Source organism: Schistocerca serialis, chromosome 1 (assembly GCF_023864345.2).
Source record: "Schistocerca serialis cubense isolate TAMUIC-IGC-003099 chromosome 1, iqSchSeri2.2, whole genome shotgun sequence".
Classification (NCBI taxonomy): Eukaryota; Metazoa; Arthropoda; class Insecta; order Orthoptera; family Acrididae; genus Schistocerca; species Schistocerca serialis.
Window position 1 is genome coordinate 1,164,578,852 of NC_064638.1, and position 23,493 is coordinate 1,164,602,344.

Genomic DNA, 23,493 nt, shown 5'->3' on the forward strand with positions numbered 1-23,493 from the left:
CAGTTAACGTCTATCTTCATGAGTTCTGTTAACCGGGATGATGCAAAACTTTTTTTGATATGTGTATTTGAGGACATAGCATGCTTACTCTATTATCATCATATTGTTTAATGAGGTAGTAGTTACCTGCTGATCGTCAGGAGTCCATATACCACACGTGATAGTGGATTCCAAATTGAGCATTGACGACCAGTACCTTTGGCCAGCCACGGATCCAACCAAAACAAAACCATCCTGTGGAAGAAAATCAGACGTGCTCAATAAATTATTTACTATGGAGACTAAACAATATCAGTATTTTAGTCACAACTGTGTCCGCTGCGAAACGAACGAGACTGATTTGCCGCTACACTGTCTGTTCTTAGTTGGATCACAATACCATTTTATTTTCGATTTTTCACTACTGCTCAGTATACTGTTCCTGAACAGTATGTCTGCCTAAAATAAAAATGTAATTAGCTGAGAGAATAAAAATTAAATTTAAATAAAGAGCGTCAGTCAACCGACATACGCCCATAAAAAAAAGACTGCTTCCGAAATACATTCTGAAACAAAGCAACGCGACGCACCAGGAAGGATTTATCTGAGTTGGGAAGGAAACCGGCAGATCTGATGAACATATATAGACAAACAAATGATTACGATTTCAGAATAATTGGCTGATTTATTCACGAAAAAGAACTTCACAAAGTGAGCAAATCAGTAACGCGTTGGTCCATCTCCGGCCCTTATACAAGTAGTTAGTTGGCTTCCCATCGATTGGTGGAATTGTTGGATGTCCTCCTGAGGGATGTCAAGCCGACTTTTGCCCAATTGGTGCGTTAAATAGTCTAAATCCCGAGCTGGTTGAAGTGCCCCGCCCATAATGCTGCAAAAGTTCTCAGTTGGGGAGGGATCCAACGGCCTTTCTGGCCAAGGTGTGGTTTGGTATGGGCGAAGACAAGTAGTAGAAACTGTCGCCATGTGCGGGCAGGTATTATCTTGCTGAAATGTAAGTCCAGGATGGCTTGCTACGAAGGGCAACAAAACGGGGCGCAGAATATCGTCGACGTTTCGCTGTGCTATAAGAGTGCCGACGGTGACCAAGGGAGCCAAGTGTGCCCAAAAGGGTCCTGCCATGAAAACAAATAGCACCCCAGACCATAATTCCTGACTGTCGTGTCATATGGCGGGCGACAGTTAGGTTGCTCTCCCACCACTTGCAAGGGAGTCTCCAAACACGACTTCGGCCTGGAATCTCATTGACTGGAGTAGAATAATCTTCAGTGATGAGTCCCACCCCGAACTGTGTCCGATGACTGCTTGTCTCCGTGCTTCCCAAGACCTGCCTTGTTCAGAAAGCCTGCCAGATCTCTACCGAACTGAAAACGTTTGGAGTATTACGGGCAGGTCCCTCCGACCAGCTTGCGATGTTGACGATCCAACATACCAGTTTGACAGAATCTGATACGATATCCCTAATAAGGGTATCCAGCAAGTCCATCAATCACTGCCAAGCCGAATAACTGCTTGCATAAGCACCAGAGCTGGGGCAACGTGTTATTGGCTTGCTCAATTTGTGGAGCTCTTTCTCTTAAATAAATCATCCAGTTTTCCTGAAATCGTAATCATTCGTTTGCATATGTAATCGCATCTACCGATTTCCTTCCCATTCGGATAATTCCTTCGAGATGCGTCGCTTTTTTTTTTTTTTTTTTTTTTTTTTTTTGTCTTAGAGTGTATTTGGAAACCAGTGAGAATTTATGTAGCTCACACATTGTTAAAATATGGTGAGATAGCCTAGAATTAAGTTCATATTTTATTATAACAGATGATAATGATGATTTGTTGGTCAGTGCCTGCTTTTCAATAAGATTGTCACATGGTGATTTAAAAATCATTATTCCGTACAAATAACAAGGTATCTGATTCCGGGAAAGTCAATGGCCCAAAAGCTAGCTTCTTATACTTCCATTTTTATCGCTAAGTTCTCTGCGGGCTGCTGTTAATGAAGAAATTAGAAGACCTTGTAAACTGGTCTTGTACCTACTGCATTACACCATTGTGCTGGTTGGACAATTTGAATCTGCCGCTAGGCAGATGGCCTGAAGATTTTCACACCTCACTGCGTGCAAAGCATTTGGGAATTTTTAAGATTCACGGGAAAATACATGCTAAATTTATTTGGAAGCATATGAAATCCAGACATTAGGGATACTCCAGCTGTGTAAGACTTATGCGGCACGTAAGATTCCTCTGATCACTAAGATTGGTTTTCTTGCATCCGAACTGGTTGAAAGTCCGTTTGAGAAGTTATATGTGGATTCTGCAGGTCCCCTTCCATGAACTAGGGTAGCATTTAAGTATGTACAAGTTTATATGGATGCTCTTTCCCAGTTTATGTGTTTTTTTTTTTTTTTTTTTTTTTTTTTACGAAGGTGGCTACCACCCAGTCGGCGATAGAAGCCCTAGAAAAGATATTTAGTATATTCAGTATAAGATGTGTCTACTTAGTATAAGGTGTGTGAAATGGACTTGATAAAGAATTTCAGTGTCATTAGCAAGGTGGCCAATAAGATCACCTGTAAATTACTGTCTAGGTTCATGGAGGAGCTACAGATTTTGAAGTTTTTAACTCCAATCACATTATTGGTACACGACCCGGTTTGGGCCAGCAAAAGAAGATCCACCTTTCTCAAATCAAGCTGGTTCACAAGCAAATGAGATAAAATATAAGCAGTCCCTGGGAATATGGGGTAATGTATCGTTTTCTCTCTATCATTTTTGTTGTTCTGCTTTTGCTTGATCCAGAAATTTGTTGTGTATCTCATTCCAGAGTGATGAGAGTGTGTGTAGATACAGTTTTAGTTTTTAAATTTTCTCTTTTAACGCTAATGATGTGTTATTTTGGGAGTACGTCCTTTGGGGGCTTCGCATATAGTATGTAATTATACAGACTAGAGTGGGAGAAGAGTATCTACCGGTTGCTCACACATTTTGGATCGGCCGCTTGGCTGATAGTCTGAAAGAAGGCTGAACTGCACCACCTACGGGGAATCTCCAGTATGCAGAGTCCACACATTGGTGCAGCGTGTACAGACTAGGACAGAGTGAATATAGTGAGTCTCGGCAGTGGTACGCACGGAGAGATGACTTGTGGCTTGCGAAAAACGGACAGCTGTTTTGGAATCCGCCAACAGAATCTGTAGGACGATTTATCTTTAAACTCTCTGTAGCTGTGACACAAGAGTGGACAGCACGGATTGTGGCGATTGGTTACGAAATGTGGGAACGTTGTACGTTCAGCAGCAGTGAATTACAAGGTACTGTACAGCGACGGCACTCTCTTTTCTGTTGGCGTGAACTGCGATGGAATTGCATTTCGGATAACGGATATTGACTGGTGTTATATTCATGCTATAAGAAGAGATCTATACAGGGTGGTCCATTGATAGTGACCGGGCCAAATATCTCACGAAATAAGCATCAAACGAAAAAACTACAAAGAACGAAACTCATCTAGCTTGAAGGGGGAAACCACATGGCACTATGGTTGGTCCGTTAGATGGCGCTGCCATAGGTCGAACGGATATCAACTGCGTTTTTAAAAATAGGAACACTCATTTTTGATTACGTATTCGTGTAGTACGTAAAGAAATATGAATGTTTTAGTTGGACCACTTTTTTCGCTTTGTGATAGATGGCGCTGTAATAGTCACAAACGTATAAGTACGTGGTATCACGTAACATTCCCCCAGTGCGGGCAGTATTTGCTTCGTGATAGATTACCCGTGTTAAAATGGACCGTTTACCAATTGCGGAAAAGGTCGATATCCTGATGATGTATGGCTATTGTGATCAAAATGCCCAACGGGCGTATTGCGCAAGAGTCGGGAATCGCAAAAATGTCGGTGTTGAGAATGCTATATCAACATCGATTGCACCCGTACCATATTTCTATGCACCAGGAATTGCATGGCGATGACTTTGAACGTCGTGTACAGTTCTGCCACTGAGCACAAGAGAACTTACGGGACGATGACAGATTTTTTGCACGCGTTCTATTTAGCGACGAAGCGTCATTCAGCAACAGCGGTAACGTAAACCGGCATAATATGCACTATTGGGCAACGGACAATCCACGATGGCTGCGACAAGTGGAACATCAGCGACCTTGGCGGGTTAATGTATGGTGCGGCATTATGGGAGGAAGGATAATTGGCCCCCATTTTATCGATGCCAATCTAAATGGTGCAATGTAAGATGATTTCCTACGTAATGTACTACCGATGTTAGTACAAGATGTTTCACAGCATGACAGAATGACGATGTGCTTCCAACATGATGGATGTCCGGCACATAGCTCGCGTGCGGCTGAAGCGGTATTGAATAGCATATTTCATGACAGGTGGATTGGTCGTCGAAGCACCATACCATGGCCCGCACGTTCACCGGATCTGACATCCCAGGATTTCTTTCTGTGGGGAAAGTTGAAGGATATTTGCCATCGTGATCCACCGACAACGCCTGACGACATGCGTCGGCGCATTGTCAATGCATGTGCGAACATCACGGAAGGCGAACTACTCGCTGTTGAGAGGAATGTCGTTACACGTATTGCCAAAAGCATTGAGGTCGACGGACATCATTTTGAGCATTTGTTGCATTAATGTGGTATTTACAGGTAATCACACTGTAACAGCATTCGTTCTCGGAAATGATAAGTTCACAAAGGTACATGTATCACATTGGAACAACCGAAATAAAATGTTCAAACGTACCTAAGTTCTGTATTTTAATTTAAAAAACCTACCTGTTGCCAACTGTTCGTCTAAAATTGTGAACCATATGTTTGTGACTATTACAGCGCCATCTATCACAAAGCGAAAAAAGTGGTCCAACTATAACATTCATATTTGTTTACGTACTACTCGAATATGTAATAAAAATGGGGGTTCCTATTTAAAAAAACGCAGTTGATATCCGTTTGAGCTGTGGCAGCGCCATCTAGCGGGCCAACCATAGCGCCATCTGGTTTCCCTCTTCAAGCTAGACAAGTTTTGTTCTTTGTAGTTTTTTTCGTTTGATACTTGATCAATGGAGACCCTGTATATTATCGCATTGATCTGTACTGAAAGATGTAATAAGCAGTTCACTTCATCACCCAGCTGGAATACACACCGAGGAGACAAAAAGTCATGGGATAGCGATATGCTCATATACAGATGGCGGTAGAATTGAATGCACATGACATAAAAGGGCAGTACTTTCGCAGAGCTGTCATTTTTACTCTGGTGATTCATGTGAAATGATGTCTGACGTAGCACGAGGAGAATTAACAGACTTTGAAAGTGAAATTGTTGTCGGAGCTACACAGATGGGACGTTCCATGTCGGAAATTGTTAGGAATTTCAATATTCCTATATACACCGTGTCAAGACTGTTCCAAGAATACCACGTATCAGTCATTACCTCTCACCACGGAGAACGCGATGGCCAATGGCCTTCACTTAATGATCAAGAGCAGCGGCATTTGCGTAGAGCTGTCAGTGGTAGCAGACAAGCAACACTGCTTGAAATAACAGCAGAAATCAAACGTGGGACGCGCGACGGATGTGTCTGTTTGGACAATGCGGAGAAATTCAGCGTTAATGGGCTGTGGCAGCAGAAGACCGATGCAAGTGCCTTTACTAACAGCACGACATCGCCTGCGGCTGCTCTTCTAGGGTCTTGATCACATCTGTTGGACCCCACGTCACTGGAAAACCGTGGCCTCGTCAGATGAGTTCCGATTTCAGTTGGTTCGAGTGTGGCGCAGAAGCCACAAAGCCAAGGACCAAAGTTGTCAAGCTAGTGGTGGCTCCATAATGGTGTGGCCTGTGTGTACGTGGAATGGACTGGGTCCTCTTGTCCAATTAAACCACTAATTGAGAAGAAATAGTTATTTTCGGTTACTTGGAGACCATTCGTCCTTAAGAGAGAAAGTATTAATTGCACAAAAGCGTGTAATCGGAATAATAACTGTTGCACACCCAAGATCACCTTGCAGACATTTATTTAAGGATACTGACAGTACCTTCGCAATATATATATTCACTTATGAAATTTGTTATTAAAAACCCATCCCAATTCAAAAATAACTGCGAAGTGCATAGATATAACACTAGAAGGAAGAATGATATTCACTCTTCTGAATTAAATCTCACTTTGGCACGGAAAGGGGTGAATTATGCTGCCACAAAAACCTTTGGTCATTTGCCAAACAGTATTAAAAGTCTGACAGATAGCCATCCAAATTTTAAAAGCAAATTGAAAGAATTTCTAATGACAATTCCTTCTCCTCAATAGATGAAATCTTAGATATGAAGTAGTAACTGTAAAAAAAATTAATTATTTAATTAATTATTTTGTGTCAGTGCGCCATATCACTGGGCCACAATTGTTCGTGATTGGTTTGAAGAACATTCTGGCAATTCGACTGAATGATTTGGTCTCACAAATCGCCCGATATGGGGCATAATGGAGAGGTCAGTTCACAGCAAAATCTTGCGCCGGCAACGCTTTCGCAATTCTGGATGACTACGGAGGCGACGTGGCTCTGTATTTCTGCAGTGGACTTCCAACGACTTGTGGAGTCCATGCCACGTGGAGTTGCTGCGCTGCGCTGGTCGAAAGCAGGTCCGACACCGTATTAGGAGATTTGCCTTGACTTTTGCCACCTCAGTGTACAGTCGGCCCAAGAGCATTTTAGGCACCATCGCGATACTGTATTGTACTTTGAACCGCTAGTATGTCATTTGAGTTTAGGTACTTAATGCTGCCTTGAATGAATTGTAACATGAACAAGTTATTGCGTCTTATTGATTGGCTTTGAGTGAGTGGGCTATACGGCAAACAAAGGAAAGCCCTCATGGTAGTTTTAGCAGAGCTACTGTATGTCTGATTTCGTGAATTATTAGCTTAAGGGGATTTACTTGATAAGTCGCTAATGTGTAGGTCACATCAGCAGCGTGCGTCAGTCGTTGCTTTCTGTGAGGACCTGATACTATTACTGTGTCATACCAACAAGGGGAGGCCGCCAATTGTGAAATTCAGATTCGATTCATACTGCGCATAATAAAAGCTCATGGCCAGAGGTGTAATGTGGCAAAGCACCAAGATGCACTTCTCACCCGTTGCCGAGAAAATCGACAGTTAAAAGAAACAGTTGCGGTGAAATACTCTCTGCGATTAGCAGCTTTCTACAGCGTCATGGCGCAGCGGTAAGATCTCGGGTTAGTAATCCGAAGGTGTTTAACAGGGTGTACGAAAGCTCTCCCGTCCGCACTGATTTTCGACGATGTTATAAGTTGCGCTAGGGACCGCATCTACCTTCTTTCGAAGTTAGCAGGCAACTACGCTGTTATGCGGCGGCTCGTTTCGGCCCATTCAACATCTGTCCTTCAAGTGTAACGAGCGAGTAACGTAGTTTATATTTCATACCTGCCACAGCAAATTTGTGTTCGTGGGGTCTCTATTCTAATTCGAACGTTTGACTTACGCTATACGTATTCGTTTCGGAATATCGTTTCTACGTCTTCCGTTAACTATACGTGTTTAACATTATGAAGACAATTAATAACATTTGTGAAATACAACTTTGTTTTCGGAAAACATAATGATGTTCGAAGTCGCCAGTTTTTCCACGACAAACGACTTTCAACAACTTATTATATGCATAATTGTTGCAACTGATTGCCGGGAACTATATATATATTTGAATTACAAAAAACAAATACTAAAAAAAACGTTGCATGGCGCGAGATTCGATCCGGCGAGCTTCGGATTACGAACCCGAGCGCTTACCGCTGCACCACGACGCTGTAGAAAATTATTAATCGTAGAGGGTATTTCACCGCAACGGTTTCTTTTAACTGTCGATTTTCTCGACAACGGCTGAGAAGTGCATCTTGGTGCTTTGCCACATTACACCTCTGGCCATGAGCTTTTATTATGCGCAATATGAATCGAATCTGAATTTCACAATTGGCGGCCTCCCCTTGTAAGACGAATTCTTTTGCAGATTCCATGTAACGTTCATCTGCCTTGCCTTATTAAGAGATGGACCAACCTGGACCACACCCCAAGCAATGTTTTGAATCTATTCTAATTGATTAATGTTGAACCACCGTTTGAGATGCAGAACCATGTTGAGATGCGTCCTTGTACTAAAAGATTTTTCACCGTTTAGGAGAAGGTAAAATTACCTTCTAATAAAATTTTTGAATTTTTCTTAAAAGAACAAAAATAATAATATTCAATAAAATTACTTTTCTTGTAATTTTGTCAGACTATTGTGTTTTTTTGATTGAGAAGTAGCGGCTCCGGTCTCGTAAACTGACATACGGCCGGGAGAGCGGTGTGCTGACCACATGCCCCTCCATATCCGCATCCAGTGACGCCTGTGTGCGGCCGGTCGGTACCGTTGAGCCTTCATGGCCTGTTCAGGAGGAGTTTAGTTTAGTAGTTTAATTTATTGTGTTTTTATGGATATTATGTCCAAGCTAAATTTTGGATTTATCAAAGAGTGCTTAATGCACGATGAGTGTGAAAAATACAAATTAAGGTGTTGTTCTGTTCTTGGAAAATAAATGTATAATGTATGTGCAGTCTGTACGTAAACTGGCCGAGCTCATGACACAGTTCTAATTAATTGTATTGGTACATTGTTTTCATGGTTGGTTAGTTTTATGCTTGGGTGTTATAGATATGAAAAAATGGTTCATTTAATTAATATTGATCATATTGATCATATGTATAGAGTGAAGTGTCGAGTGAAAATTTGTATTAAGGCCAGGGATCGAATGCTGGTCCCCTGCTTACTAGGCAGATGTGTTAGCCACTAAGCTACCGTGGCACAGAACCTCACACAAGTGCACGGATTACCCTGACACACCTCTCTCGTCGATACAAATTCTGACCACCGTCCCAGTCTAATTTAAATGCCGTCTTACACACGAACAAAATTCTATTTGTGTGTAAGGGGGAATTTAGAGTACACTGGGGCGGCAGTCAGAATTTGTATTGAGAAGGAAAGCGAGCCAGGGTAATCCGTGCAGTTGTCTGAACCGCTGTGCCACAGTGGCTTAGTGGCTAACACACCTGCCTAGTAAGCCGGAGACGTGCATTCGATTCCTGGCCTTGATACAAATTGTCACTCCACAGTTCAGTGTATATAGATAAAATCGTATCTCTATGAGACCAGTAAAGTATCTGAAATTGTGTCATTTCATTATTATTGGTCCTTTTGTTCATTTCATCTGAACGTCCCTTCATTGCTGGTGTGTATGCAGGGCTGTCCCCTGCACAGTTGGACCACCACACTTCCGCCTGTGTTTAGCGTGCCAGATGCGGTCGCTGCCTCATCCACGCGGTTGTTTGTAAACAGACGAGACAAGGCACTGTGTACAGTGGAGCCGCAAGCAGGTGCCACAGCGTCCGGGGGCACCAGCATTGCCCCTGTGTGGCGTGTGAGCCGCAGCACGCAGCGCTTCGATGGGCGGGCACTACCTTACGACCGACACCCCCGGGATAACAAGGCCGTCCAGCAGCGTTAGTGACGTCACACTAAGCGGCCCATAGCCGACGCAGCAGTCCACGGACACCTCCGTACAGACGCGCCTGATGCTAACGATCTTCTGTCCGTCATACAGAAAGGAGCGAATTATAATTCGAACCAAAGACCAAATTACATATACGGGCAGGAGTAGGTTCTAGAACTCCTCTGAAAAGTGTTTATCTTCAGTACCAGAATGAACATCAAATTATCAGGTTCTCTAAATAGAAAAGTGCTAGTAACAGACAGCAATAATGAGACTTGCAGTTGGTGATTTCTACGTGGAAAAGCTGTAGAGAGATTGAAAATGATAAGTAAAGAGAGCCTCAGCCTTTTGCTCATATTCTTACATGTAATGCACTTGGTTGTTTTTCATTTCCTTACCTTTCATAACATTTTTAATATTGTTTCAAGAAGTGTATCTTCAATAGCAGAGTGAACTTCAAATTGTCAGGCTTTTCTTAGTATCACAGTGCAAGACAGAATCTTGTGTTCAGTGATGCCTATGTTAAAAGGAGAATATTTGATATCTATCTTTTGTTTCCATTCTTTATTACTGAGGATACACTCGTAAAAATTCATGAAAAGAGCTGTCACCATGAACATATGAGTAAATTCACAATAGTCATGTGTTTTATGAGATAAAGCGAACTCTTGTTACCTTATTGTAAACGAAAGTTGTGAGGGTTTTGCTATGTATGACAGTGTTTAAGATAATTTACTTTCAGTGTAATAGCTTGAAAATGTTAAGTCCTGCTGTCAGTTCGCATTTGTCACCACCTGTATGCGAGTTTTAAAGCTAAATAGTGTTCTGACAATTATAAAATAGTGGCAAAGTTCCTCAATCGATTAAACTTATTCCTGCCCGTATATGTAATCGGTATTTCGTTATGAACCTTTATGCTGTTTACAAGAATACGTATAATTTGGTCTTTGGTTGGAATTATAGTTGGTTCCTTTCTGTATGACGGACAGAAGATCGTTAGCATGAGGCGCGTCTGTACGGAGGTGTCCGTGGACTGCTGCGTCGGCTATGGACCGCTTAGTGTGACGTCACTAACACTGCTGGACGGCCTTGTTATCCCGGGGGTGTCGTTACGACTGTTTAGTGACGTGTTCACGCGGTACCGTGCCGTATCCTTCCGCTAGCGGCTACGTAGGCCTGCGCTCCGCCCATAGGAGGCCAGACACGTCCCAGGGCTTCAAGCAGGCCGCACCAGAAGATCACCATGCCGAGTCACCGCTCTCGCTGTGCGCACCTGTTGCTGACGCCACGCAGTACCTCCGCTTGCCGCTCCTAGGTGCCACGCCACGCTTCTCGTCATCCCACGTCATTGTCCGAGGCACCGACACCTATATCTGCCGACGCCAGACGGCCCGGAAGTACTGTCGTCTCAAAAACATAATCCGAGTACCAAGTTGGATCCTAAAGTCGATTTTCCTCGGCTCCTCCTGCTCCTCCGCCTACAACGACTTGTGAGCTTCGAATCTCTGGCAGCATCTCGCATAGGCATTTGCTGTTTGTACTTTAGTTGTGTTGCCTTTCACCCACGAACATTGTATTTCAGTTCTGTCTTCGATGCTGATAATACACTAAAGAGCCAAAGGAATTGGTATACCTGCCTAATATCGTGTAGGGCTCTCGGCGAGCACGCAGAAGTGCCGCAACACGTCGTGGCATGGACTCGACTAATGTCTGAAGTAGTGCTGGTGGGAATTGACACCATGAATCCTGCGGGGCTGTCCATAAATCGGTAAGAGTACGAGGTGGTGGAGATCTCTTCTGAACAGCACTTTGTAAGGCATCCCCGATATGCGCTCAATGTTGGTGGCCAACGGAAGTGTTTAAACTCAGAAGAGTGTTCCTGGAGCCCCTCTGTAGCAATTCTGAACGTGTGTGGTATCGCATTGGTCTGCTGTAATTGCCCAAGTCCGTCGGAACGCACAATGGACATGAATGGATGCAGCTGATCAGATATGATGCTCACATACGTGACAGCTGTCATAATCGTATCTAGACGTATCAGGGGTCCCATATCACTCCAACTGCGCACGCCCCACACCATTACAGAGCCTCCACCATCTTCAATAGTCCTCTGCTGACAAGAAGGGTCCATTGATTCATGAGGTTGTCTCCATACCGGTATACGTCCATCCGCTCGATACAATTTGAAACGACCAGGCCACATGTTTCTAGTCATCAATAGTGTAATGTCGGTGTTGATGGGCCTAGGCTAGGTGTAAAGCTTTGTGTCGTGCAGTCATCAAAGGTACATAACGATGTTATTTATTATAAATAATGTATTTGCATTATTGTTGCATAAGTCAACGACTGGAATGTTTGCGTAGTGGCCAGAAAACTTAACGTGACTCTTATCTATGCCAGAAAGTAAACATAAGTTACACATTGTGATTTCATTTATTGGAAAGTCCAGTAATGTAGTGAAGTATTTTATCTGCTATTAAATCATGAATACTTTTTTAATTCGACTTGTATTTTATTGCTTGCTGCACCACCCCAATATATTTTAAGAAAGTCTGACCAATGTAAGTTGAAACTGCAATTCAAGTACGTCCTCTCTGCGGGCTATGCCCAGTAAGTTCTCTTTTAGTTTTAATGTAATTTTAATATTTATTCTGTTGACTAAACAATACATGATTCTTTTATTAATATATAACAAGACTTTACCTCAATTATGTGTTTCAGATGCTTAATAGTACCTCAATAGTGAAATTGTGCGGCAATGAAACATACAAGTATATTTTAATCTAAGGAACAACAACCAGGGCAGCAGATTATTGTCATTCAGAAAATAAAGAAGATCACATGTAGTGAAACAATTTCGAAATCTGAGCCATATCTAATGTCTCCATGTCATCACACATCACTTATTTTTATATTTAGTAAAGAGTCTCATGTCTGGAACTAGTGACGTTTAACTACTTTTCAGTCTCATAAGAGATTTTGGATAAGACTTAAGTGTCATAAAATAGGAACGGCAATTACAATCAAACCAGAAGAAGAGGCGTAATAATGATTTCTGTACTTCTGTATAACAGCAAAAAGGAAAATTTTCACATTCAATTTACATCTGATTTCTGTTTCTATGTACATGTTGCGCTATCCACATTAATATCTTTGGGCGGTTTTTTGAAGAGCTTTTGCCGCGAGCACATTATGATTTTTTGAGAAATTGAAATTATTTCAGTTTGCTAGTAACGAATATTTTTTGAAAAACAGTGCTTAAAAATACTAGCAGCCACTTAGTTTAGTGGGATTTCTCTACTCATATTTCAAATTACTAGTTTCAGTACGTGCTAACAACCCAGTTCTTCATCAGCTGCTGGTTTTTCTTTCTTCAGTGTTCTCTAGAAAAGGAAGATCACATAACATACGCTAAATAAAGAAAGACAAAATATTTATGGAAACATTTTGTCGGATTTCGAGTATTTAAAGCTGACAAACACACAAATACAGGGTGTTTCAAAAATGACCGGTATATTTGAAACGGCAATAAAAACTAAACGAGCAGCGATAGAAATACACCGTTTGTTGCAATATGCTTGGGACAACAGTACATTTTCAGGCAGACAAACTTTCGAAATTACAGTAGTTACAATTTTCAACAACAGATGGCGCTGCAAGTGATGTGAAAGATATAGAAGACAACGCAGTCTGTGGGTGCGCCATTCTGTACGTCGTCTTTCTGCTGTAAGCGTGTGCTGTTCACAACGTGCAACTGTGCTGTAGACAACATGGTTTATTCCTTAGAACAGAGGATTTTTCTGGTGTTGGGATTCCACCGCCTAGAACACAGTGTTGTTGCAACAAGACAAAGTTTTCAACGGAGGTTTAATGTAACCAAAGGACCGACAAGCGATACAATAAAGGATTTGTTTGAAAAATTTCAACGGACTGGGAACGTGACGGATGAACGTGCTGGAAAGGTAGGGCGACCGCGTACGGCAACCACAGAGGGCAACGCGCAGCTAGTGCACCAGGTGATCCAACAGCGGCCTCGGGTTTCCGTTCGCCGTGTTTCAGCTGCGGTCCGAATGACGCCAACGTCCACGTATCGTCTCATGCGCCAGAGTTTACACTTCTATCCATACAAAATTCAAACGCGGCAACCCCTCAGCGCCGCTACCATTGCTGCACGAGTGACATTCGCTAACGATATAGTGCACAGGATTGATGACAGCGATATGCATGTGGGCAGCATTTGGTTTACTGACGAAGCTTATTTTTACCTGGACGGCTTCGTCAATAAACAGAACTGGCGCATATGGGGAACCGAAAAGCCCCATGTTGCAGTCCCATCGTCCCTGCATCCTCAAAAAGTACTGGTCTGGGCCGCCATTTCTTCCAAAGGAATAATTGGCCCATTTTTCAGATCCGAAACGATTACTGCATCACGCTATCTGGACATTCTTCGTGAATTTGTGGCGGTACAAACTGCCTTAGACGACACTGCGAACACCTCGTGGTTTATGCAAGATGGTGCCCGGCCACATCGCACGGCCGACGTCTTTAATTTCCTGAATAAATATTTCGATGATCGTGTGATTGCTTTGGGCTATCCGAAACATACAGGAGGCGGCGTGGATTGGCCTCGCTATTCGCCAGACATGAAACCCTGTGACTTCTTTCTGTGGGGACACTTGAAAGACCAGGTGTACCGCCAGAATCCAGAAACAATTGAACAGCTGAAACAGTACATCTCATCTGCATGTGAAGCCATTCCGCCAGACACGTTGTCAAAGGTTTCGGGTAATTTCATTCAGAGACTACGCCATATTATTGCTACGCATGGTGGATATGTGGAAAATATCGTACTACAGAGTTTCCCAGACCGCAGCGCCATCTGTTGTTGAAAATTGTAACTACTGTAATTTCGAAAGTTTGTCTGCGTGAAAATGTACTGTTGTCCCAAGCATATTGCAACAAACGGTGTATTTCTATCGCTGCTCGTTTAGTTTTTATTGCCGTTTCAAATATACCGGTCATTTTTGAAACACCCTGTATATAGTTTACTATTATTATTGTTACTACAACTAGTACTACCACAACTGCTAATGCTGCTGTAATTACTCGTTGATATCATGTTGATAATATTTGCAATGAGACAAAATTTGTGGGCCTCAAATATGTAAACTTCCTACTCACGTAATAAATTTCGGGTATATTCCCAGAGAGATTAAGATATACTGTTGTTAGGCCACTGTGTAAGACTGTTGGCTTCACAGATCTCAATGCGCTGATCAGCCAGAACATTACGACCACCGACCCACTATCGATACAAACCCATCCAGGCGACAGGAGCGTCTCCTGGCCGAGAAATGACTGCTAGTCAAACACACACAAGGTGCTCGTAGCATCAGTGAGAGTGCTGTCCGTGTGTAGAATGAGGAAGGTGTGCGATCTATCTCAGTCTGATCGAGGGCAGATTGTGATGGCCTGAAGGCTTGGATCGAGCATTTCGAAAACTGCACGGCTTGTGGGGTGTTAGAAGGAGTGTTGAGTGAGTGTCTTCAAAATGTGGCGAAACCAAGGCGAAACAACGTCCAGACGTCGTGGGGTTGGGCGGCCATCCCTCGTTACAGATGTCAGACGTCGCAGGCTGGGCAGACTGGTAAAACAGGACAGGAGGTGAACTGTGGAGGGACTATCATCAGACTTCAATGCTGGGCAGAGTTCAAGTGTTTCTGAACACACAGTGCACCGAACATTCCAACAATGGACCTCCGCAGCCGACGAGCCATTCATGTGGCAATATTAACACCACGACGTCGCCAGCTACGACTGAAATGGGCACTTGACCATTGGTTCAAATGTTTCAAATGGCTCTAAGCACTATGTGACTTAACATCTGAGGTCTTAGTCCCCTAGACTTAGAACTACTTAAACCTAACTAACTTAAGGACATCACACACACACCCATGCCCGAGGCAGGATTCCAACCTGCGACCGTAGCAGCAGCGCGTTCCAGACTGAAGCGCCTAGAACTGCTTGGCCACAGTGGCCGGCTTTGACTATCGCTTCTGAACGTTGGTGCAGTGGCAGAACGTTGCCTAGTCTGATGAATCCCGATACCTTCTTCATCATGCTGACGGGAGGGGGCGAATCCGCCGTCCTTTAGGGTTTCAGCTCCTTCACACCTGTACAGCGGGACGCAGACAAGCTGGCAGCGGCTCCGTTATGCTCTGGGGAACATTCACATGGACAGCCTTTGGTCCAGTGGAGCTTGTGCAAGGCACCATGACGGTCAAGGAGTATCCCACACTGGTTGCAGACCACGCACACCCCTTCCTGACGATCATGTTTTCCGATGGCAGTTTCAGCAAGATAATGCGAAATGTCAGAAGGCCAGGGGTGTAATGGAGTTGTTCGAGGAACACAGTGGCGAGTTCCAATTGATGTACTGGCCCTCCAACTTGCCAGATCTGAATCCAGTAGAACACATCTGGCATCTGAACGTAGCGTCAGAGCTCATCGTCCTCCTACCATGAATTTACGGGAATTAGGTGACTTGTGCGTGCAGATGGGGTGCCAGCTCCCTCCTGCGATCTACCAAGGCCTCATTGCTTCCATGTCACGACGCATCGCCACTGCTATCCATGCCAAAGGTGGACATACCGGCTACTAGGTAGGTGGTCAAGAGTTCTGGCTGATCAATGTAACTATCGACTACCTTTCATCATTTTCCCCAATTTTTCAGATTTTGGATTTCAAAAGAGCTGCTTTATTCAGACACCTACTTCTACATGCACTAGCGACGTAATAAATTTTTAGAACCATAAAATATCGCCTGGTGGTAAGTACAATGAACAAAAATTAATCACCTCAAGTAGACTTCACTGCAAAACACTGCAACACCGCGTGTAACATTCATAATGGGTTAATTCTGCTAGGAAGAGTGTGCACAAGTTTTTCCAGGTATGTCACGACCAGCTGAAGACACTCTTTGGTGACTGGGTCTCTTGTAGTTACCAAATTGCAGAGTTCCAGACATTATCCATCAGACTGAGATCGGGTGACTTATGGGTTCAGTCAAGGTGTGATAGGTTCCTTGAGTGTTGGTAACACCAGAAACGTGGCTCTTGTCATCCTGTGAGATGGAAGTGTGCAAAGCTTACTCAGCGTGAGAGTGTAGAAAGGCAAACACTTATTCACCTAGGATGTTTGACCGCTTAACTCACGGAGGAGATGATTTGGATAACAACGAGGGCCATAAGTCAGTTGTTAATCTCTCCAACCAAGAACCAGATGATGGATCTGAGGCAGCGCTGAACAAAATCCTTAATTTTCTCTAGTTCCGTGACGTCTACCAATTTGGGATATTATTAGTGAAATACAACGGTGAATTCGCACTGCGAAACTGAGGATGCGTAACGGTTGCATATTGGCGATCCGACACAGGGCATAGACAAAAAGATAGGGAAATTATTAACAGACTCTGATTAACCAGACGAAGTGGCGACGAAATTAATGCCTTGTGCTGTAAGACCTCCGAGCACTTTACCTTTATGGATTGTCATAGATACATAGAGAAGGTATCCCTCTTAGGTCCACTGTTAATGCAATCAGTTCGCCCACCTATGGACTGGACAAACATTTGGCAGGGTTATTAGCATCAAAACTGGGACATTGTGAACAGCATATTGTTATAGATATTAGTTGAAACACCCAAGAAAATAAAAATAAGCCGAAATGGCGCAATGGTTAGTCTAGACCTTGTGTCACCTTTTACAAAGGTACAAGTATAAGACACGCTGGACCTTTCGGCCGAACATTTTCCATCTAGAATCATAAAGTTGCTTCGTCATGTTCTAACAAAAACGTACGTCTTCTACTGCAACGAATATTATGAAATGACGGATAGCACAACTGTGGGGTCATCTCTGTCTCTGGCAGTCTCGAATTTCTTCGTGAGCAGTTTGAGGAGCCGGTTCTGAACTCGGCGGCGTTGCGTCCGTCTTGCTTCCTAATATATGTCGACGACATCTTCCTGATATGGGCTCACAGTGAAAATGCACTGAAGCAATTCGTCGATCACATGAACCGTGTCCATCCCAACACTAAATTTACTATCGAGACGGAGAAGGATGGCAAACTACCGTCGTGGATGTTTTAGTTCAGCGGAAGCCAGGAGGCCGGCTTGGTCATTCGTTGCGCAGAAAGCCAATGCGCACTGATCGAAACTAAAAAGCCGGTAGTTTTAACCACCCACTACACAAGAAATGGGTCCAGAATACGCTAGTACACAGAGCAAATGTTATTTCTGACGATGCTCATGTACAGTCTGAACTGAAACATTTGAGAGACGTGTACAGAGAGAATGGTTGTGGCAAGGGAGACATTAGTAACGCTTTCAGGTGACACCGAATAAGGACGCCTTGTGAATAGGCAGAAGAGGCCAAACCAGCGGATTTCCTGCCATACTGTGGGGCAACGAGCAGCAGGTTAGGACGTCTGCTGCAGAGACACAGACTGAAACCAGTATCCTGGTCCGTCCCCAAGATACGAGATATACGCAGCAGAGTCTTGTGCCAAGTACAAACGACATGTCAAATGAAGGGAGTTTGACAAGTGGCCCATAAGTGAGCATCGCCTGAAAAACAGACGCAAAATATAGTTTTACAAGACAAGAGTCTTGGCTATGCATCAACTACCGGGATTTCTTTACAAAGGAGGCAGCTGAGATTAGAATAAACAGGAAAAGTTTTAAGAGGGACCAATGGTACTCTCCTAGTACGGCGTGGGAGCGAGCACTAGATATCAAAAGGAAGCAACGGCGGATGCTTAGCGCTTGTAGGGAGGCGGGAGCGGCAGTTTCAAACGTGGCGACGGCCCCTCGCGCCACAAGACGTCACTCGGCCCCGCCGCGGCCGGCCGGAGCTGCTATGAGCTGTCCATTTCGCCTTCCGCGCATGCGTCGTTTCGTCGCTCTCTGATTGGTACTGGCTCCGGCAGTCAGTGTTTTTACTCCTGACGACGATGGCGGAGATAGACATCGAAAGCTCGAGTATTTTTTTTCGAATTGACGCGGCTTGAAAACGGAAAAGATTCCATGCAACTCAGTTCACAGCAACCTGAATGACTGGGCCCAACCCATGAAAAGAACAACACTGTTAAAACATCAGGTAACGACCCGAAGTACATCCTCTACCAATTGTGGGTTAAACGCCTTGTTGGGCAGCTGGTGCTCTAGACATCTTGCGTAATTTGGAAAGGGACAAACTCGTGATTCATCGGGCCACACTAATCGCTTTCAGACAGTTAATGCCCAGCTTCTGTGTAGTTTGTCCCTATGAAAATGTGCATCCCCTACAAGAAACACTCTTTTGTGATGTACCTGACTCTAAAAGTCCACTGCATCCAGCTCCTTTAGCAGAAACCGCTCAGAAACTGGTTGTTATGTATCTGCCTCTATAGACAACAGTTCGTGTTGGATTTGAAGCTTGAAGTTATTGGCAAGACGTGACTCTTGCCTCAGATTCAGAAGGAGACATCGAGAAACAACATCAGCATACGTCTTCATGGCCCCAACGAACTCAGCTGTCTAGAAGAACCTGGTGTCAACTGAACAGATTCCGATGTGGATGCAGAAGAATGAAGTCCCTCATGTACAAATGGGGTCTCTCAGGCACCCCACTGTGTGACTATGAAGCATCAGAGCAGACCATTGGCCACATTGTAGAGGAATGTCCCAAGAGATGTTTCAGTGGACTCTTGACAGATATCATCAATGCTTCTCCAACAACATTGGCGTGGTTAGACTCCCTTGAGATCACTCTGTAAGGTCAACTGGGACGAATAGCTCTTGCATATTCCCTTTGTACCTCAACGTGTAAATATTGCTGTGAATTGTATCCATACTATAAATAATAATAATAATTGTCTCTAGACCCAATCAGTTAGGATATTTTTACTGCCGTTGTTCTTATGCCATGTTACACAGCTGTAAGTGGTACACCATCCGTTGCAGACGTGTTGTATGATGTGTAACGACACGTCAACAAAATCGGTATTTCCATTGACGGTATGGTCATGGGCAAACTGTTGTGACTAGGCGAAACGACTTTCATCCAACCACACCTGTTGGTTCTTTGATTGCTTTGAGAGAAGGCTCATCGAACTTGAATACATGAAATGTTAGTTCACTTTATTACATAACTGAGTAAGAGATTTACTTAACTTTGACACAGTTCTGTGCCACAGGATTTCTTGACAATTTACAACTGTCATTGCCTATTAAAGCACCATTTGATGCACTAATTAACAAAATGTTATCTTGAGGTACGGTGTCCAACATTTTTAAAGTACAAGTTGATCAGAAATGTAGACAACTATTTGGTCCTACTTTGATGTGGACTGTTGTAGTTGAGGTCATGAATTGGGCTGAGCTCTTGCAAGTTCAGCACTATCTTGACGTCAGAGTGAGGGCGCTGCTATAACGAGAGGGAGGCGTGGACTTCTTGAGCGCCTACCACATGTCGTTGTACATTGCAGCGAGACCTCGCTAATGTCCGTGGTATCGATATATGTTGCCAACTTTGGTGTGGCACTGTGATCTACAGACTATACCACCCAATCCCTTTCTGCCAATCCATCACACACCCACATCGAACCATCTTACTGCGCTGGTTCCACAGAAATGACAGGCACATACACGCCATTGAACTTCCATGTATTGGTGGGTTACATGACCTTCTGGTACCAGTTATTCGCTATCTACAGAGCTCTGAAGAGGAGGGGTGAATAACATTTTCTGTTGGGAGCTTATCTGCTGTGACTTTTCGAAGGTGTTTGACTGTGACAATCACAAATGGATGATGACTCTTGTGGAAACACGTTTTAAAATAAGTTTTAGAAAAGAGTTACTGCGACACCATGCAGCTGCTGTTCGTAAGCAGCTGGAAATCGACCTGACTACTGCCAAGCAATTGGAAGCTGCTACAAATGGTTGTGTTGGAACAGATACCAAGAGTCATGATAACTTCAAGCACTATCTTCTCCAATGGGTACTGTCTACTCTTCAACAAATACAAGGTCTATCACTACTCGTGCACTTGACTGCGAGTAGCGCATCAGTAATAGGTCAAGGTGTTCTGTACAGGGAAGGAGAGACAGGGACTACGGAGGACTCAGGTTGTTACATGCATCTCTCTAAGTGAAACGTATGAGGGGCTGTCTTCCACTGAAACCTAAACGGAGCCAGTGAGACTCGCTTTATCTCTTGGGAAATCTACTGCATCGTGCATCAAGAGGAGGTGAACGCAAATGGGTAGGGGTCTGTTGTTGGCATTTCAAATGCAGAGTGCATAATGGCACCCATTAGGGAAATGGCTGCAACGGATGGCAAACGACACCATGTGCAGGCGACGTGCGTATCTGGAGGCCTCATTCAGCGTCTTGAAGAGGGTATTCCGGCAGCCATTGATGAAACAGGGTGGAACCAACTAAAGATTGTGGCGCACGTTGGAACAGATGATGTCTGTCGTCTGGGTTCTAACGTTGTACTTGGATGATTCCAACGATTAGCTAAGAAGATTGGGAACACCAGTGTTGCTCACAGAGTTTCAACAAAGCTCACAATCAGCAACACTGTTCCCAAAACATACTTCTTCCTATTCCTCGACCCGCTATGACCACCTAGAGTGGCAGGCAGCTTCACCTTCTGGCGATGTATACTGAAGTGAAAGAACCGATTGATCAAAAAGTCAGTATAAAGATGAAATCTGAATAAATCACGGAATAATGTAGATAGAGAGGTACAAATTCACACACATGATTGGAATGACATGGGGTTTTATTATTAGAACCAAAAAAATACAAACGTTCAAAAAATGTCCGACAGATGGCGCTTCATCTGATCAGAATAGCAATAATTAGCATAACAAAATAAGACAAAGCAAAGATGATGTTCTTTACAGGAAATGCTCAATATGTCCACCATCATACCTCAACAATAGCTGTAGTCGAGGAATAGTGTTGTGAACAGCACTGTAAAGCATGTCCCCAATTATGGTGAGGCATTGGCGTCGGATGTTGTCTTTCAGCATCCCTAGAGATGTCGGTCGATCACGGTACACTTGCGACTTCAGGTAACCCCAAAGCCAATAATTGCACCGACTGAGGTGTGGGACCTGGGAGGCCAAGCATGACGAAAGTGGCGGCTGAGCACACGATCATCACCAAATGACGCGCGCAAGAGATCTTTCAAGCTTCTAGCAATACGGGGTGGAGCGCCGTCCTGCATAAACATCGTACGTTCCAGCAGGTGTTTATCAGCCAGGCTGGGGATGATGCGATTCTGTAACATATCGGCGTACCTCTCACCCGTCACGGTAGCAGTTTTTCTGTCCAGCGTCATCTGTCGGACATTTTGTGAACTTTTTTTTTATTCTAATAAAACCGCATGTCATTCCAAGCATATGTGTCAATTTTTACCTCTCTATCAACATTATTCCGTGGTTTATTAAGTTTTCAAATTTATACTGACTTTTTGATCACCCTGTATATACCAAAATTCAGGTTACTTAACTCGTTCTTCTGACTCCCATGAAGACGCCCATGTCTTTGTCCATCCTAAGTAGTTTGCTCTCCTACTCTTGTCAACTGGCATCAGAAGTGGGATAGCCCAATTTCTGTCCAAAGGGAGGCCGCAGTATAACGGGTCCGTCGAATCAAATGGCTCTGAGCACTATGGGACTTAACATATGAGGTCATCAGTCCCTTAGAATTTAGAAATACTTAAACCTAACTAACCTAAGGACATCACTTGCATCCATGCCCGAGGCAGTATTCGAACCTGCGACCGTAGCAGTCGCGCGGTTCCGAACTGAAGCGCCTAGAACCGCTCGGCCAACGCTACCGGCACCGTCGAATCAGGGAGGCCAATGTCATGTTACAACAACATAAGAAAAAGTAAGGAAAACTGGCTGGACCACATTTTCAAGAGGCAGTGCTTACTCCAGCTAGGAACTGAAGCGACAAAGAGCGTCGAGAAAGGAAAATATCAACTATCGAGCCCTGCCATGGAGGATAGTGGTAACTATGTGCAAATGAAGAGCAAAGCAAAACACAGAGACAGGTGGTCACGTACCATGCCTGTACCTGACGCAGATCAGATGATGATGATGATGATGAATAAATGGTGATTATAATGATGATGATACGAGATTGTTTCTGAGAAGCGTTCAGAACTTACCTGGTAACAAATAAGCGCCATTCGTCCATCATGCGACCAAGAAAAGTGGGTGACAGGCGTGTTGCGGTCATTGATGAGTTCGATGCTCCACCTGCCTTCGTACTTGATCCATACAAAAATAATCCCTGAGCTGTCACATGATGCTAGCTTCTGATACGGTTCATTCCACTTGACCAGGATAACCTGCAAAACAAACAGATTCCGTATTACAAAAAGAATTACATCAACACTTTTATTGTACACTCAAGGAAAGCAAAGACGCACGAAAAAGGAATTTTTCGAATATGACGGGGTTCGGTAAATGTGGTTTACATGTACAGACAAACAAACAATTACAATATCAGAAAAACTTGATGATTTAGTCAAGAGAAAGAACTTCACAAATTAGCAAGTCAATTATGCGTTTGTGCACTCCGACGCTTATGCAGACAGTTATTCGGCCCGGTATTGATTGACAGAGTTGTTGGATGGTCTTCTGAGGGAAATCGCGCCAAATTCTAACCAGTTGGTGCGTTAGATAGTCAAAATTCCGATCTGGTTCGAGGATCATGCCAATAATGCTCCAAACGTTCTCAGTTGGGGAGAGAGACGGCGACCTTGCTGACCAGTGTAGGGTTCGGGAAGATTTTTTTTTTTTTGGTCATCAGTCTACTGACTGGTTTGATGCGCCCCGCCACGAATTACTTTCCTTGCTAACCTCTTCAT

General features: G+C 43.8%; 1 protein-coding gene across 1 annotated transcript in view; it reads right to left on the reverse strand.

The window, feature by feature from the left end:
- LOC126456215 (tubby-related protein 4) overlaps positions 1–23,493 on the reverse strand; it is a 509,546-nt gene that overhangs the window by 105,229 nt on the left and 380,824 nt on the right. Inside the window, exons 3-4 of the mRNA XM_050091971.1 lie at positions 22,789–22,971; positions 127–234 (exon numbers count right to left, since the gene is read on the reverse strand). Coding sequence (XP_049947928.1) covers positions 127–234; positions 22,789–22,971 — 291 coding nt within the window. The remainder of the gene's footprint in view (positions 1–126; positions 235–22,788; positions 22,972–23,493) is intronic.